Source organism: Calliphora vicina, chromosome 4 (assembly GCF_958450345.1).
Source record: "Calliphora vicina chromosome 4, idCalVici1.1, whole genome shotgun sequence".
NCBI classification, from domain to species: Eukaryota; Metazoa; Arthropoda; class Insecta; order Diptera; family Calliphoridae; genus Calliphora; species Calliphora vicina.
The window spans coordinates 78318036-78336848 of record NC_088783.1 but is presented as its reverse complement, the minus strand read 5'-3'; the positions used below and the strand labels follow the sequence as shown (position 1 = coordinate 78336848).

At 32.7% G+C, this 18813-nt stretch overlaps 1 protein-coding gene across 1 annotated transcript in view; it reads left to right on the top strand.

Moving 5' to 3' along the window:
* Nucleotides 1-2939: 2939 nt before the first annotated feature.
* Nucleotides 2940-18813, top strand: part of NetB (Netrin-B) — a 287222-nt gene continuing 271348 nt past the window's right edge. Inside the window, exon 1 of the mRNA XM_065508887.1 lies at nucleotides 2940-5875. Within this exon, the coding sequence (XP_065364959.1) occupies nucleotides 4231-5875 (1645 nt within the window). The 5' untranslated portion in view covers nucleotides 2940-4230. The remainder of the gene's footprint in view (nucleotides 5876-18813) is intronic.

Below are 18813 nucleotides of genomic sequence, written 5' to 3'. Positions count from 1 at the left end.
ACTTTAAAATTCTCGCGATCGCGCTCACTAACATGATTTTTTTATTAAGCTAAATTGCCTGCTATCGGATGACTTCGTATTAACCACAAGAAAAAACTTCGAATTAATCACAAAAAAAAACTTTTAAACAAGCATATACAAGCGTGAGTGCATGAGAGTTAAATTGTTAAAATTCCGCGTGCTATTCATTCACGATTAGAAAATCAACGGATGGAAAACTAAACTGAAATAAAGAAAAGTAATTGGTAAAAGTTTATTATTGTTTATCTCATTATAATACAAGAATATAGCCACGTCCAGGCCTGACTCACACGTGACTCTCGTATTATTAATCACAACACTTGCACATCTCTTATAAAACAAAAAAAACAATGACAATAACAACGATACCAATAAAACGTTTATCAGAATCACAAAGTGATTTTTGATGGTAGACTTAAAGGGTGAAGCCTTTACTAATTTACATATAACTTATGAGGCGCAACCTAATTTTTTCTGAAACAACGCCTAACTGTCCAGGCTTTTGAATTATATTAAATTCTCTGCCCAGCTGATCCCAGCTAATAACTTTATGTCCATTTGAACTGACAAAATCCATTTCTTTTTTGCCCTTCCAATATAAAAACTAATAGCAAAGTCACTTCCACAAATAATTCAAATTTAAATTTAACCAAAACATATCAATAAATACCTGAACTTGATGTTTGCATAATTAGATTTGTTAATTTTTTTAAATTACCTATCACAAATATTATTTATTTGCGCAATTTTTATTTATTTTTTTTATCAATTTTTTAGGTTTTTTTCTCATAATATGTAATTTCAACACGTGACTATAAAAATACCTTTTAATAATTCACATTAATTTTTTGCCTGCTGATGTAGAATTTTGTGCTCTTTAATCTGGCACTTTCAGTTTTCACGATACTTGAAATTTGTTTTTTCAATTAATCCGCAAAATTAGTATGTTTGGCCCCTCTGTGCATCGAATTTGTATGCTTTATACATGGAAATTCGAATCATATTACACAAGATATTTGACATATTCGGATAATATTAGTCTCATTATTTTAATCATTGAATTAACAAATTTATTTTAAATCGCCTAGTGAATAGTATTAGTTCCGTTTTATTTCTATTTACATCCAGTTCACAACCCTGGCATCATTCTAATAGTAGTTCTAGGGCAGATTCCAGTAGTTACAATAGTATTTTTGCTGTTCTCCATGGCTCCATTGGCTGAGTACTGATGTTAAGGTAACTGAGCAGTGGTTGGATACACCTCTTTGTTGTGTAACCAACAGTATTTTTAGAAATATTTGAGGCGCCTAGGGTGGATTGAATACATCTGTAGTTTCAAAGTTATCCGATAAATAAAATGACTTCAGAATTAATTGCCAGTTCTCTTATAATGTCAGTTACTGATTCAAGTTTGACGTTGTTGAATACACTCATGAAAGAATCTTTATATTTGACAAAATAATGAGTTTCGTTAGTTCTGTCCTGGCGTGTGCGAGAGGATCTTATGTAGACATCAATGATTTTGTTACAAATGTTTAAGTATAAAGAAAAAGAAGCCAATTGGTCTGAAGTATTTTCCATATCTTTCGCAAAATGTTTGGTGAAAAATATTGCTAATTTTTAAGATATCTACCACGTTAAAAATCTAATCAGATTTACGACCTTTTTCTTGTTACTTTACAAATGCTGTTATGCTGTATCAGCTTAATTAGAATATCCAATTTTATTTTATTATCTTAAGGAACTTTAAACGAATTCTTAATTATCAGACATGTTGAAAGTAGTGATTCCTTGCGTTCTCCTACATATAAATAAATTTCTAGTTTTCCTATATACTCAGTTGAATGAATCCTGTGACCTTTAGTCCTTTTTATTTAATTAAACTCTCAGGTCAACCATCAATCTTATATGACAATTTCATAAAATATTTATGCTCCAAAAATGTGTTATTTAATTAGTGTTGCCCCTTAAATGAATCCATCCATCAATGTCAAGCAGGAAACTCTAATGAATTAGGAATCTGGACTCAATATATACCAACAATATTAACAAAATTTTCATATAATGTAATTAATTTCAAGCACTTGACAAGCGGCTACCATAAACGTAATTTTCTTGTTACACTTAATTAAAATTAAGGAAAAAATAAAATACAACAGTATGTTTTAAGGATAACATCGGAAAAAACCGTGAATATTTCACACATGTAGCATACAGCAGTGTAAGGCTAATATTACATGAAATGTATCAAATAACACAGTGAGTAAAAGGCGATTTAACATGTTCAGACTTTTTACGCTTCAAACCGAACTGTTACAGACCATATTTATTACATGAATGGTGGGGATGGATGTTAAATATACAAATTTCTTTGGATTACAGTTTTAACAGTTTAACAATTTATACTGTTAACTAACTCTTAAATTTGAAAATGTTAAAATACCATCCACTTGGAAAATAAGAAAACAGAGAGAAAATGTTTAAGATTAAAAGAACAGAGATATTTGTGTATTTTGTTTTGTTTCTAGAAAGAGAGAGATACGAGAGCATTACCTGGTGATGAGTTGTAATGAAATGTAAACAAATAAACCAATTGGCCGCATGAATAAACATGCAAGCAAACATAAACAAAACAAATGCCAAACATACACACGCATATGTATGTATTAACATGCAAATGCGGCTCCCAAACATGTTCGTACATTTTTGTTTTGTTTTCAAAAGAGAGCCAGAGAGAGTACGAAGAATAACTTACCACATGTGTGTGTGTAAGTGAATGTGGGGTTTTTCTGGTTTGCTGTTGCCAACAATGGATTCCTTAGTGTTGAATTTTCTTTAGCATCAGTATTAATTGAGCTCTCGTTTGGTAAACATCATACGGTACGGGAGAGTCTATAACGGTAAAGTGCGTGAAAACAAAATAACGGAGTGTAGCTGTTACAGAAAAACGATGGCGTACGAGTGAAACGGTTGTGCAAAAACAAAATTAAAGGAAGTTTTTGTTTTTCATTATAGTGCGTTCGGTTGCGAGTGTGTGTGTGTATGCGAAAGCTTAACGGGTTTTACGGAAGTGTGGTGAATATTTAGCATGAAAATAGAAATTCAACATACATAGTTGAAGCCAAAAAGGAAAAATAAGCCCAGAATAATAATCGTAGTAAATAACAACAAAGAAAGTTTACATACATAAAAAAGTGTTGATTATAATTTCGTTAGTTTGATAAAGCAGTATGATGATGAACTAACTAAAGGGTAGAGAGAGAGTGAGAAAGAAAGGATGCTGTAAAGTGTGTGTTTTTTGATAAATTTGTGCTTGACTGATATTTTCAGTGTTTGTGAAAATTATTATTAAAACAGAATAACGGCAGCAGCTGATGGTTAAGGACCATTATTAACGGATGCTGGCCGCCGAAAGGAAAACGAATTTCTTACTGTTTTTTTACAAAAATGTTTAACGTTTTCTAACACATTTACAATTCGACAATTCAAGCTAGACTTTAAGACGACTTTGCCAGCTTTTATGCTAGATTCTAAAAGACTTTTGCTTAACAACAAATAGTGTTTGGGTGTAAAAAAGAATAATAATTTTTTTTATTTCAACTTGTATTGTGCTACCATGTCTCAGTGGCATTGTTTAACTTTGTTTGATGCCTTTGCCGTCATATGCAAATTGGTGTAAATTTTATTTTTACCGGTTTTACGTTGGTTAGCAAGTGTTGTTTGTGGTTGTTTTTGTTTATATTTAAAAGAAAAAAAGTTTTTAAACTTGTGCATGTTTACAACAACATCAAAGAAGGTGCTAAAGTGCAGCCATAACCGTGACATGAACATAAAATTACCATCATCATCATCACCATCTAATGGACTTTATCATTGAAATTTCTTTGTGGAGTGCTAGTGTTTTCAAAACAAAATAAAAGGTGTTAAATCTGTAAAAGGCCAACAAAGATAGTTTGGCTCTTCAAAACTTAATTAAAAATTTTCCATATAATAAATTACATAAATTTAAAAAAAGAAAATCAACAAATTCCCTCACAAGCTTGAGAAAATTCCTGTGAATAAAGAAAACCATAAAAACGCATATTTTAAAACGTAATTAGTAATTACAAAACGTGTTTGTACATGCACGTGCGTGCTTTAAAACGAAAAAGAGTGTTAATAATATAAAACGTGATTTTAGAAGTTCTCATTAATAATAATAAGAAAAAAATGTATCATCGAAAGCCTACCTTGTGGTTTAGCAGCCTATTAGTGCTCTTGTGTGCTGCCAGCTTAACTTTGGCCAAATCTTCGCTTTCTAATGGCAACCACAATAATGATCCTTGCTATTTTGAGGGAAAACCACGTAAATGTTTGCCTAGCTTTGTTAATGCTGCCTATGGCAATCCAGTGCAGGCATCCAGCACCTGTGGTACTCATCAGCCTGAAAGATATTGTGAACTGAAACGTGATGGTTTGATGGATGAGTGTCGCATGTGTGATAATTCAAGACCAGATTTGAAATTTCCACCACAATCGCTAACCGATTTAAATAATCCCAACAATGTTACTTGCTGGCGTTCGGCCACCGTGCCGGTACCCACTGATCCGGATACAGCTCCTCCCGATAATGTCACATTGACCTTGTCTTTGGGCAAGAAATATGAGCTAACCTATGTGAGTTTGTCGTTCTGCCCCAAGTCACCCAAACCCGATTCTATGGCCATTTATAAGAGTTCTGATTATGGACAAACCTGGCAGCCTTTCCAGTTCTACAGTTCGCAGTGTCAAAAATTCTATGGTCGCCCGGACAGAGCCAAAATAAGCAAATTCAATGAACAAGAAGCTAGATGCATGAACTCTCATCATGATGGCAATACCAATCGTTTTGCTTTTAATACCCTAGAAGGCAGGCCCTCAGCCAATGATTTGGATTCTTCATTAGTTTTGCAAGACTGGGTAACTGCCACCGATATACGAGTAGTTTTCCACCGTTTGGAATTACCCAAAGAATTGATAAACATACAAGCGAAATTAGACAACAAGCCAGATGCCAATAGTTTTAGTGATGAAATGGCCAGCAGCCAAGAAGATGAGGAGGATGAGGATATTACTGAAGATGATTATGACTATAATTTGCATGACAATGATAGTGTACCCTATGAAGACGATTTGGAAGACTATGCCGAGCCCAAAAAACATTTGGAACTAGACGATGATTTGGATTTAGATTATGCCAATGATGGCATTAATATAATGGCTCTAAAACCTAAACGACTTAATGCTTATAAACAAAAATCCATGAACTATGAAAAACACTATAAAAATAAAGCTGCCAATTTGGCCATGCCCACAACCTCCTCCTCAACAACAACTACTTCCACCACAGCCCAACCAACCACCACCAATAAAAATTCGTATTCCTCTGTTGCCTCCAAAAACTCACAAAAATCTTCATCGTTGGACAAACCTACACCTGTACCTTCTGTACGTGATCTCTTGGCCAACTCACAACACTATGCCGTTTCAGATTTTGCTGTAGGTGGCAGATGTAAATGCAATGGTCATGCCTCTGAATGTGTGGCTCATGTTAGCTCCAACGAGGCTAATCTCTTTAACCATGAGGACGATGATGGTGGTGGCACTGGTCTAGGCAATTTGGGTGAATCCTCAGATGATGCTATAAATTTTGGTCGTTCTTCATCTATGGTGTCAGCAGCGGCAGCAAATACTAACCTGGCCATAAATGCCAAACTTACAATGACATGTGCTTGTAAACACAATACAGCCGGACCGGAATGTGAAAGATGTAAACCCTTTTACTTTGATCGACCATGGGGACGTGCCACCGATACTGATGCCAATGAATGTAAAAGTAAGTTTTAAACAAATATCTGTACTTTTTTTCTTTCTTTTTGCTCTTTTTCCATTCCCATTCCCTTGGTCATGTGTTATCAGTGTGATGTCATATACAGACTCAAATCATAAAAATTGCAAAAATATGAACTGAACTTTTCTAGCAAGCATGGCTGTTGAATTTGTTCGTTTGGTTTGTTGGAGGAGTGTGATGATGATGCTTTAAGTCAATATGTTTACATTTCATTTGTTTGCAGTTGATTTTTTTTTTCAACGCTGCTTTGTTTTTGGTAGGTGATTTGGTAGTTGGAAGATTGTAAATATAGAGGGGGTCTGTGACGGTTATTTAGTTGTCGTTAAAGTCAGTCAATGATGTTGTTTTGTTGAAGGAATATTTTTGGGTAATGGGATTTTTGTTTTAAAGACACAGTGTTTTTTTTTAGGGGAATTGGTACATGAAAAATTCTACAGATGTATTGACAGTTTCTCAACTAAGTAGTATTAATTTTTTATTATAAAAACGGACTTTTATTCTGAAACATGTATACAAATGATATTTTTTATTATTTAATGAATTCCAAATTAAGAAATCGAGATAGCTCAGATACATGAATACATTTTCAAGAATAATATGAATTTTCAACGAAAATGCAACAGATTTGTATAGAATTTGTATCAAAGATTGGTAGAGCATATTTGGCTAACAAAAGCTCAGTTCCTACCTCATTGTGCAACCCAACAAATTGCTAGATCCTATAGTTACTTTAAGTTTTTTAAGCATTTATGTAATTTTTAAAGAAATCATTTAAAATGCAATTTTTAAACACTATTAAAATCAAATGAAAACCACTTCATCAACATTCTTTGTGTGATTTTAGCGCCAGCTGTAAACATCATCCATTTAACTCATATGATTCTAAACTTTTGACAAGTATTTAATTTATTATAAAATTTATGAGTTAAATAGATGATGTTTACATTACAGCTGGCGCTAAAATGACACGAGGAATGCTGATGAATGTCAAAATTTTTTATTAAATTAATTAGCGTCTAAGAATTACATTTTGATTATTATGCATTTCTTAAAAATGTTAAATTTGTAAGATAATTAATAATATTAAGTGATAATCAGGCGCTCTAAATTTCACTATTAACCACAAGAGCTGCTCATATTTATAAGACATTCATCGAAGAAAACATCCTAAGTCTCTTTGGATATAGACATCGAGTCAACTGCTATGGCGAGAGATGATTCGATGATCTGGTTTTTTTTTAGATTTGATTCAAATACAGCTTCTTTTTCCTACTATGTTTCCAAGACAAGTGGAAAATTGTATAAATAAACTGAGTGTTTATTCTAGTAAAGCTACCTCTCATCCATAATTTTGAAGCATTTGGATTGTGCCTCCATGTATTTATTAGCCAATTCAAAAAATATCCCCAGATATAGAGAAAAGTTTAGTCTCATGAATTAAGGAGTGAGATCGAAAAATTCTTAACATACATATATGTTTATAAAAAAGAAACCACTAAACTTACAGCTTTAATTTTTTTTTTTATTTGATTGAAATTATTATTACAATTTACAAAAAAAATTATTTTTATAGTTTTAATCACTAGTGATGAAATTTTGAACCTTTTTCGGAAACCCTTCCATTAACGTTTTTATAGTGCTTTCTGTCACTTTGCTCGAACATGTAGTCCATCTCCGTTTAAAATCTACCACACTTTTGGACACCTTTTTTGTACTCTTCAATTCTCTTTTAACAAGAGCCCAATATCTCTCCACTGGCCTTAGCTCCGGGCAGTTTGGAGGATTTGCCTCTCTTGGTACAAATACCACATTATTGTTCTTGTACCACTCAAGGGCTTGTTTGCCATAGTGACAGGATGCCAAGTCAGGCCAAAAATAAGTGGACACATTATGAAGTCTTATGAATGGAAGCAGCCTTTTTTGTAAACATTCCTTGATGTAAATTTCGGTATTTATAGAGCCCGTTGTAACAAATGAGTGGCTTCTTTTGCCGCAACTGCATATTGCTTGCCATACCAAGAACTTTCTGGGAAATTTTGTCTGCTTTTGGGTCCTAAACTTTTCTTCAACATTCCCTCGAGCATCAGCAACATAAAATTTTTGACCTGGAAGTTGCGAAAAATCTGCCAGAACATACGTTTCGTCATCCATTATGCAGCAAGAATATTTTTTTATAAAACTTGACTTCAATTTCCGTGCTCTGTTTTTGGCCTCTAAATTTTTAGTAGCGTTCCTGTCAGGAACTTTTTGAGCCTTGTATGTTTTTAAACCTGCATTAGCTTTAACTTTTCGTACCAAATAGTCCGAGCACTGAGCTAACCGGGCTGCTTTCCTACCGGATGTGTTGGGAGCTCTTTTGAAAATGCGTTCTATTTTTTTGGCTTTAGAAACATCATGTGGACCATTCCTTCTACCTGAACCAGGTTTTCTATCAACTGACAAGTTCTCCCGGTACTGTTTAATAACATTGGAAACAGTTTGACGGCAGACCTTTGTATGCTTGGCCAACTTTTTGTAAGACCAAGTTGGGTTTTGTTGAAAATATTTAATAATTTCAGTACGCACTATTTTCTGGTCACTCATTTTAATCAGATTAACAAAAAAATTAATATAATTGACATTACACATAATAACTGACATGTTTTTCAAAGGTAACTTGATCAAAAAAAAATTCAAATAATACTTGGGTTAAAAAATGTAATGAAAAACGTGTGTTAAGAATTTTTCGATCTCACTCCTTATATGGTTTTTGGACACTTATATCACTTTAAACTTTTTTGTTAATACAGTCCTCAGATAGAATATTTGGATTTGCTTTCAAAATATACCAAAAGTATTTGTGAAAAATTCAGTCAGAATGTTAATTTCGGTCGAATTCTAATGAACTACTGAATTCTAATGAACTTTCTCTGATAATACCGCATATTTTCAAGCAAAGCAAGTAACTTTTTGGATTATCAATTTGGAATGCTCTCTTTTAATTCCGATTTATTTAAAACTTAATATGAATATGTTTCCTTCCTATATGAAAAATAAACGGAGGATAAATTAATATCAAGCAGCACTTTTTCATCACTTTTCACCATTAGTGCTTTCTTATGAATTATTTCGTTAAAAAATATATTGCAAATAAATGAAATTAATAAATTTGTAAAATAAATAACAAATTACATTTTCTTTCAATGTTTTAATAAAACTTTGTAAAGTAAGACAAACACTTGTTCTAAAATTGTTTGCTTGTAAATGTCTAAAGAAAAGATGATTCTAACAAATTTGTATGAAAACAAGTAAGAAAGTATGGTCGGTCAGCCCGACCATATAAAGAGCAAAAACATTTTTCTTTTAAAATTTCAATAATTTATATTTTTGAGTGATTTTCGGAAGTGGGCCTTATATGGGGGCTATGACCAATTATGGACCAATCGCCATGAAATTAGGTCGTGTGATTGATGTCTCTATGAAAGTTAACTATATTGAATTTTATGAGTATATCAACATTTTTAAGCGATTTATGCACGTTAAAGTGATTTTCGGAAGTGGGTCTATATGGGAGCTATGACTATGGACCGATCGTAACAAAATTTGTTGACATGAATTTTTTATATACAAAACTTATTTGGAGCGCAATCTGTGGAGATACATTTATAAATTAAACATCAATGACCGATAAAGTCCAATTTCGGAAGGACATTTGTATGGGGGCTAGGTGAAATAATGGATCGATTTCAGCCATTTTCAATAGGCTTGGTCCTTGGGCCGAAAAAATAATATATAACAAATTTGATCGAAATATCTTCAAAAATTGCTACTTGTACTATGCGCACAAGGTTTACATGGACAGCCAACCAGCCAGCCAGCCAACCAGACGGACGGACATCTTTTAATCGACTCAGAAAGTGATTCTAAGTCGATCGGTATACTTTGTGGGTGTTAGACTAATATTTTTAGGCGTTACAAACATCTGCACAAACGCATAATACCCTCCCCACTATGGTGGTGTAGGGTATAACTATTCGAAAGAATTTTAAAAACTGAGTGTTTTCCATACAAATTTGTTATTTCGACATCGTGGAACAGGCAGTAAATATCATGTTTATTTCTGAAAAGATTATGTTTGTATAATAATACATGACTTCCAAATGAGGGCGTATCTTTTGATCGAGGTTTTTCTGTCATATGTCATTTATTCTCTCTTACTTATTGAACATTATGGTGTAAACAACAAAGTTTTTTTGCTTCGAAAATGTCGAATTTTGTGCATTGGAGTTATTGCTCCATGAATATTGCTGTCAAACTCAACAAGAGCTTGCAACATCATTGGTAGCTACTCAATCAGCAATTTAAAAATGTTTGCAGGCAGCGGGATTTATAAAAAAGCTCGGAATTTGGGTACCGTACGATTTGAAGCTGAGAGACCCTGAAAGACGAATTTGCTTGTCCGAAATGATGCTTGAAAGCTATAAAAAAATCATTACTTGCGATGAAAAATGGATCCATTACGATAACCCGAAGCGTTAGAGTTCGTATGTGAAGCCCGGCCAAACAGCCGAATCAACACCAAAGCCAAATATCAATACTCTGTCTTTGTTGGGTCTAAAAGGTTCCCATCTATTATGAGCTGCAGAAATCTGGCCAGACCATTACAGGGAACATCTACCGAACGCAAATGATTCCTTCGAGACGATCATTGGTCTAAAACGCTCAGAATATGTGGCCAGATATGAAACCGTAATATTTCATGACAACGATAGGCCTCGTGTTGCAATTCCTGTTAAAAAGTATTTAAAATGAAGTGGCTGAGCAGTTTTGCCAGAGTTTGTCCCGTCCGAATACGACCGTTCTCTCTAGGATTTTGGCTCGGCATCCATATGTTGCCAGAAAGATGGGAAAAAAACTTTGATGTAGTAGTATTATCTAGTGAGTAGTAAATTTATATTGCACAAATCTTTCAAAATAAAAGCTAAGAATTTTAAAAAATCCCGCATTTTTAAGTCATACTCCTAATATTATGGGTGATATATTAGCCGTTACCGTTGAGCTAACATTATACCTAAAATATTCGTTTAGATCGACTACTGTTACATCCCTAATACCATTACCAAAGAACTTCAATTACCGTTACCACTAAAATTCCGTTACTGATACCGTTAATTGAAAATATCGTTACCATTATTTTATAAATAATTTGAAATTATAAAAAAATATATTCTGAATAATTAAGCCCTATATATGAGGCCATCAGCGCAAAAGTGGTGTAACCACAATTTTTTTTGGTTGCTTTTCTGATGTATCCTTACATAACAACTATCAATACAAAAGTGGGGTAAGCTACCTTTTCAAAAGCAGATGGAGCTGAAAAAATCGTTTTTGCACAGAACATAATATAACAAAGTAATGTAGCAAAAGTGGTGTAATAATTCAATTTATTGTTATATTTTAACAATTTCGAATCCACACCTAAATTTGTTGTAAACCATATAACATAATTATTTTAATGATGTTGTAAATTTCCTCTATGTTTTAACATAAATCCCATTTTGTCTTCCATACTAAAAACTCTAGTTTAGTTTAGTTCTGTGAAATTAAACAAACTGCAAAATCTTTTGTAAACCCCTAAAAACTTATTTGTTTGGAACAAAATTATTTATATACATACATATGTACGTAAGTGTGTCCCCAAATAATTTCTGTGGACAGAGCTTCTCATATTTCCTTAATATTGCCAATTTTTGTTGAACATTTATTTAACTTGAGGCATAATTTTCCAACTGGAAAAACGCATTAAGAAACAAAACAAAAAACTTCAAACAGAAAATGCGGCATAAAAAAGTTTTTCATTAAATAAATCTGGCACTTAATTTAAAAATTGAATTTCCCTAAAACTGGCTACAAATTTCACTAAACCGCCTTGTGTACAATGAAAATGAATAAAACAATATGGGACGTAGTACTATTTTCATTGTCATCAGCATCATCATCATGAAAAGCAATATCAGTAGCAGCAGCACAACCAACATTGTCATCTGGTATTGGATTATTTGTGTAGTTACATTTTAACTACGACTACATTTATGTTTTGTAGCTCTACATACAGATATTGTTGGAGTACAATATTGTGCCCTTCAGCATTTACAATTTGCTCTTCAAAACAATACTTTTTTTTAAAAAAAAAACTTTTTTATGTTTTTTATTCTGAGTTTATTTTTTGCTTTTAATTTTTGTATGTAAAAACATGTATCACCCATGGCGAAAAGTGTGTCTCTGTTTCACAACTCACTTCACTCACTTTACTTTACCATCATCATGTAGTTGAAACCAATGATTATGTCTGTATGTTGGTGTAATGTTGTAGTATTATTGGTGGTGGTTGCAGATTTTCCACAACAACTACTACAAACCAGTGATATAATAGCCAAAGCAGACCATTTAGTAGAAATATCTGAATGAAAGATTTGTCAGACTTTCAGACGGTCACCTAAAGACAGCAAGTGGTTTTGATTTTGTTTTTACAATCAATACCATTCGCTCATCCAGCCAGTCAGCCAGCCATCCATTAATATATTCATTCATTCTTTACCAATGTCAATTGTTTTTTTGGTTTATTTAATGAAATGGGTATAAAATATAGAATTCAATATAAACATTTTTATTTAATCCAGCATTTAAATGAAAACATATCAATTCTTTAGGTTCCTAGGTCTGAACATTAGTGTTTGCTATGAATTCACCCATAGAAGCTCTTAAACTAAAGAAAGCTTTATAAAAAAAGTAGTGCCTTACTTTGTTAATCTCCTGTAAGCAGTGAAATAATGTTTTTTGTTAAACTTGTTCTAAATTTCCCATTAGTTTGTTACATTAATTTGCCAACCTCTTAATTTTATTTTTAAATACATTTAATTTTATTTCATTTAAATATGCTGCCTTAATTTCCTTCACTTGTGTTTTGTATTATTTAAAACATCTGACTGCAATTATCTTTAAAATCCTCTGCAAACAGTTTTACTTAATATTTAAATGGCTGGAACACTTAAATGCATGCAGCTATTAAGGCGAGTGGATTTAAATACAAATTGCAGGGATTTGTAATTTCTAATTGAATTGATTTGAGTTGAGTAGCTGCTGCTGCTGCTGTTGCCGTTGATGGTGGTAGTAAACCCCAAATTCTAAGTGCATTTTAAAATAAAATTTCCAACAGCTGCAAATACTAATGGCTTGGATTTGCCATAAATTTATGGCCATTTAATAAAAACAATTAAAATGCCATGTTTCCCAATAGTCTATTCACTCAAAAACTCAACAATAGAAACAGCATTGTCATCAATGCAAAACTTATTGTTTGAAAAAAAAAAACAAAGATTATAGAAATTGCCAATTTAATTTAATTTTCTAATAAGCAGATGTTTTTCTACAATATTTTGGTGCATAAAGAAATTCAATTTTTTGCAAACATTTCAAAATTTTCTTTATTAAACCAACATTATTTGCCTAAGCAAGTATGTAATCAGTTTGTTCGATTTTCTGTAGTTGCTGTTAAATGACCACATTTCATTGCAAACTTTTAGAAGTTCAATTATCATGCCACATCTATGTATGCCAGACACACATAAATACGTTTCTGTAATAATGCCTTCATAGATATTGGAAACAATTTTTAACGGTTTAACCACAAAATAAAACCACAATATTGGTTTACCATCATCATCATTCTCATCATCGTGTACCGTCAAAGGCATAGACATGCAGGAAAAAGATGAACCCATATATTCTCCAATACAAACTAGTTACTAATAGGGTTTCTAATTGGTACCGTGAAATAACACCCCAATGTTCCCTACAAATTGGAACTTCCAATGGAATTATGTTGGGTGTTACTTCATTTTTATGGGATTTAAAAGTTATTTTATCTAAAACTTCGCTCAAAGATTTTCTCCTATCGAATGTATTAAATAGCGTTTTAGCTCAGTAAAGCTTTTTGGATTGCTGGCCTTTGTCCAGTCTCAAATGTTTTCTCATCTAGGGTATATCCAAAATTGTATTGCTGGCGAAAAGGTTTTCTGTAAAACACATTTTTATTGGGAAAAGCCGGTTTTGATATACCCCAGAGGAGAAAACATTTGCGACCTGCCAAATTCCGGCAATGAAAGACATCTTAACTTAGCGAAACCGATTTTTATGCAACCTCGAAGAGAAAGCCTCTACCGTTTTGTACATGGACATGGATTTAAGACAAATATATGTGATATATCGGGATCAGACTGCCTGATCGATATTGAAAGCGACAGGTTGGATCTAGTAGTAGGATCTTACTAGCATCCAGTTCTGATGTAGTTTTTTAATCCCATAGAGTGGTGTGGTTTATTACTTGATTGAACTCGAAATAAATGACAAAATTATAAAATCGCATATCATAGGGAAACATCATAGTGTTGGCTTTAAATTAAAATTTTTAATTTTCCTAAAATTATTTGCTTGTTTTTAGTAACATGATGGAAATAATTTTTGAAATCTCCAAAATTTCCCGGAACATTTTTTTTTCCATGAGAAACCCTAGTTACTACTCATATACTTGATGTTGCTGCTGTTCATGTACATCATAAATTTTTGCACAAAACTAAGAAAAAAACAAATTTCCAATATGACTTTTAAAATAAACGACAGCCAGGCAAAGAAAGAACAAAATGTTAAGGATAGAGGAGATGATTTTTTTTTGGGAAAAAACTTAAACAAACTCTAACGATATTGAGAGACGATATGTTGGTTTTGTGTTTTTAGCAGGGTCATACATTTTGGGACAAATTTCATAAAATGAAAAATGTTGAAATTTTGTCACAAATATTTTCAACTTCGTTTTTGGGTTAATAATCAAATCAATTAAAATTGTTAAATAGTTCGTTACTTGAAATTGTAGAAATTTTGAAAATAAGTTCAAAGTCTTTTTAATTACCAGTTAATCCAACCCTCAGTAGATCTTTGAGAAACAAACTGTCCAGTATTATCTTCGCACAAATCAAGAGAGTCCTCAAACTGACAACTTTTACAATAATCGTCATAACTCAAACGGAATATTCTCGTGTGCACATCTATTACATAGGGCCCACAGTCTCTAGCTCCCTCAACCAAACCCGTGTTATAACCCAACGTTATCACAAAGCCAGTGAGTATCATCCAGTTCACTTGTCTTCATGAAACAAGTCTCTTTAGGATTCTTAAAATGGAGTTTATTAGGTGTTTTCGTATCCAATCTAATAACAAATCAACCGGACATACGAATAAAACTATCTGTTCTACAAATATTCAATCCTAATAGATATTTCAGGTCATGCAGATATCAATTGTCTGGTATTGCGTTTCCACTAATTGAGAGAGCTTTGTATTGACAGAGGTTCTCCTCGTTCTTACACTGACTATTTAGTTCTGTCGTGCTCACCTCTCACATAGTGCCCTGTCAACAGAGTCACTAGACCCCGTACTGATGCTGGCGATGGCCGGCATTCTTGAAAGGGCAAAACATGTAGAACATCTTTTTAAAGTCCTCTCAATTTCCAACTATTGAATGATGAAATTTTTTACTGCTTCTGCTTTTCAAGCATTAAAATCCGTATTTTTCAAAGGTCATTTGGGCTCATATTACTCCTCATTTTATTATACACGAAGAGGAGCATTCTGTGTTTCACCATATTATGTCTAATGCCAAATGAATCACGCTAACGAATGAATATATCTATCATATGAATATTAAGCCCCAATAAATCCTTCAGATCATACAGTATTGTGTTCCTAAGTCTCGAGAGAGCTTTGTATTCTCGTCCTCTCGTTATAGCGGAAACTGTGTCCTGTCAATACAGCCATTAGATTCCATAGCCAAGCCCATAGAAACGCTAACTAAAGCTGTCGATCGTGGACAGTAATAAAGGGTAAACAATTCGGTCCGTAAAGAGCTATATAGATCCCTCTGAACGACTTGCAGAATGAGATGGGTTCTCCAACCATTTAGTCTCTATCGTACAGACGGAAACCGCATTAAGCCAGTTCCTGTGCAAATGTTTTACCAGGAAGCGATTTAATTACAGTCTGAATATCGATAAATATTTGAATACCCTCACCGGATATCTTATACTTTTTCACACCGTTTGCAGCACTCTTATTGGCTTATTGAGACCTTAGCCTAAACGGCATTGATACGGCATCTTAAACGTTACTGATTCCCTAAAACGGGGGGGGGCCACATACATTAGTATGAATTGTTGATTCAGGAAATATACATATATGCGTTAAATTGTTTATAGTATCCACGTTGTTTATGTAAATTGACGTATATCATTATTTTCGAAGCCCAAATAACGAAAATAGCCCGGATTACCCTGAGCTGTTTTAAGGCTAGGCCGAAGAGCTATTTGGCGTTTCTCGGAGTTATAGCCATGGACTTGCCTAAGACATAAATTACCATAAGTGCCACTCTAGTTTGGATGATTCCCAGATTCTTCGCAATAACAAACAGTTAAATTTCATAAATGTTGATTTTGTGCTTTCATGAGAAGATCCGATTTCTCAGGATTCAGGAAACTTTAAAACATTTTTAAATACTATAATACCTATTAAGATTAAGTCATTATGCAATATGTTGGAGAATTGGATGCAGAGAGGAATTGGTGAAACAACCACTCAAAAACTGTCACAGGGTTAGTTTACAGAATATTCTGCTACATGAGAAAATTCAATTCTGGTTGAGCAGATAATAGTGCAGAGTCTTATGTTCTTTGTGGGCCAGACTGAACATTGGAGGTACCAGACTGCTACAGGACCTGGACAGAAGAAGTATAGGGGTAATCATAGGTATGGTCACGGCATAGTTACATTATCTAGTAGCGCCTTATTGACGTGTCTTATTGCTGAGACGTGGAAGGCTCCACAAGATAGCACTGACAACAAATCGGACTGACTAAGTGACATATAGGATTGGTGTAGAGTATTTAATTTATACTAAAAGAAAGAATTTCGACATGTGCACTAAAACAGTTGCTGCAATTTTATTTCATAAAAACAAACACCCTCTACCTTTGATTATTATACTTTTATAGCCATAAAGTTGCAATAAAATCCTACCAAGACATTAAACAGAATTAAACTATAAAATGTTAACATTTTCCTTATACACCCTTGAAATAAAGCTTGAACAAATTTTTTCCAGTACTTTAATAATGACCATAAAAACAAATTTCAAAATTCCTTTTTTCCAAACATAAAATGACATTTTTATAACACTTTGGGGAATTTACCAGAAAAATAAAAAAAAAAAATTAAAAAGAAATAAAATAATTTCACATTTTTTTCTTTTATATATAAACATAAAAAAATACATGCATACCTTAACAAATTTACCATATTTATATAGGAGAGATACATACATATTTTGCAATACAATATTATGAACTTATGAACATACAAATAAATACAAATACGAGTAAAGAGAATGGCTAAGTTAATGTACGTACGTACATGTGGATAGATAGATACACTGGTGGCTGACTGCCTGGCTGGGTTGGCACCTTAATGTCTACGGGGTTACAAAACCAACACAACTACTAGGAACTTTGCATATTTATGTAAAGGGGCTACAAAACACACACACAATCATATAAAACGAGGTATGGAGAGTCACGCACACTTTTTCAAAAAACCAAAAAAAAAACGGGGAAAAATTATGTCAAAAGAAATACCAAATGAAGGTCGATTTTTATTATTGCCTGTCTAATGTGTATAAGAAAGTCAGTTTATATGTGTATTTATGTTTCTGTTTGTATTTGTTGGTTTCTATAGGAAAATGTTAAAATTTTTCCCCGTTTTGCCCCATTGTTGGTACTTTTTTTAGACTATTAACGAAATTAGTTCAAAATTTATTCGAACATAACATTTTATATGTTCAATGTATTAGGAAGATTATTTTAGTACTGGAAACTTAAAAAGGTACTTTTTCAAAAATATACTACTTCGATAATAGTACTTTCCACAAGTATGATTTTTTGACGAATGTAATACTTCTAAAATAAGAATTTTTCGATAAAAGTCCTCTTGGAAAAAAGTACATTTCGAAGTAAAACTTTTCAAAAAAGTATTTTTAAATGTACATTTGAATATATAAGTAGTTTTGGAAAAATGTATTTTTCTAAAAAGTAGACTCTGTTTAAGTATGTATTTATGTTTCCACTATTCTTCGTTTTACCCATTGTTGGTACTTTTTTAGACTTTTAACGAAATCTGTTCAAAACTAACTTGAACAGAACATTTTATATGTCCACAGTATTAGGAAGATTATTTTAGTACTGGCAACATAAAAAGGTACTTTTCGGAAAAGGTACTTTTGCCCCATTATTGGTACTTTTTAGACTTTTAACGAAATCTGTTCAAAACTAACATTTTGCATGTCCAAAGTATTAGGAAGATTATTTTAGTTCCGGAAACTTAGAAGGTACTTTTCGGAAAAAAGTACTTTTTTAAAAATATACTTCTTCGGTAATAGATCTTTTCGGAAATAAAATTTTTTGTTGAGAGTAATACTTCTCAGAAAAGTATTTTCCGATGAAAGTACTTTTGGAAAAAAGTACATTTCGAAGTAAAACTTTTCAAAAAAGGATTAAATGTACCTACATTTCGAATAAATAAGTACTTTTTGTTAAATGTATTTTTCTGAGCAGTGGACACTATTTTTTTATTCTTCGTTTTACCCCATTGTTGGTACTTTTTTAGACCTTTAACGAAATCTGTTCAAAACTAACGTTTTGCATGTCCAAAGTATTAGAAGGATTGTTTATTACAGGAAACTTAGAAAAGTACTTTTCAGAAAAAGTACTGTTTCTAAAATATTCTTCGTCGCAAATATGACTTGCTTCTCAAAAAATATTTTCCGCTATAAGTACTTTTGGAAA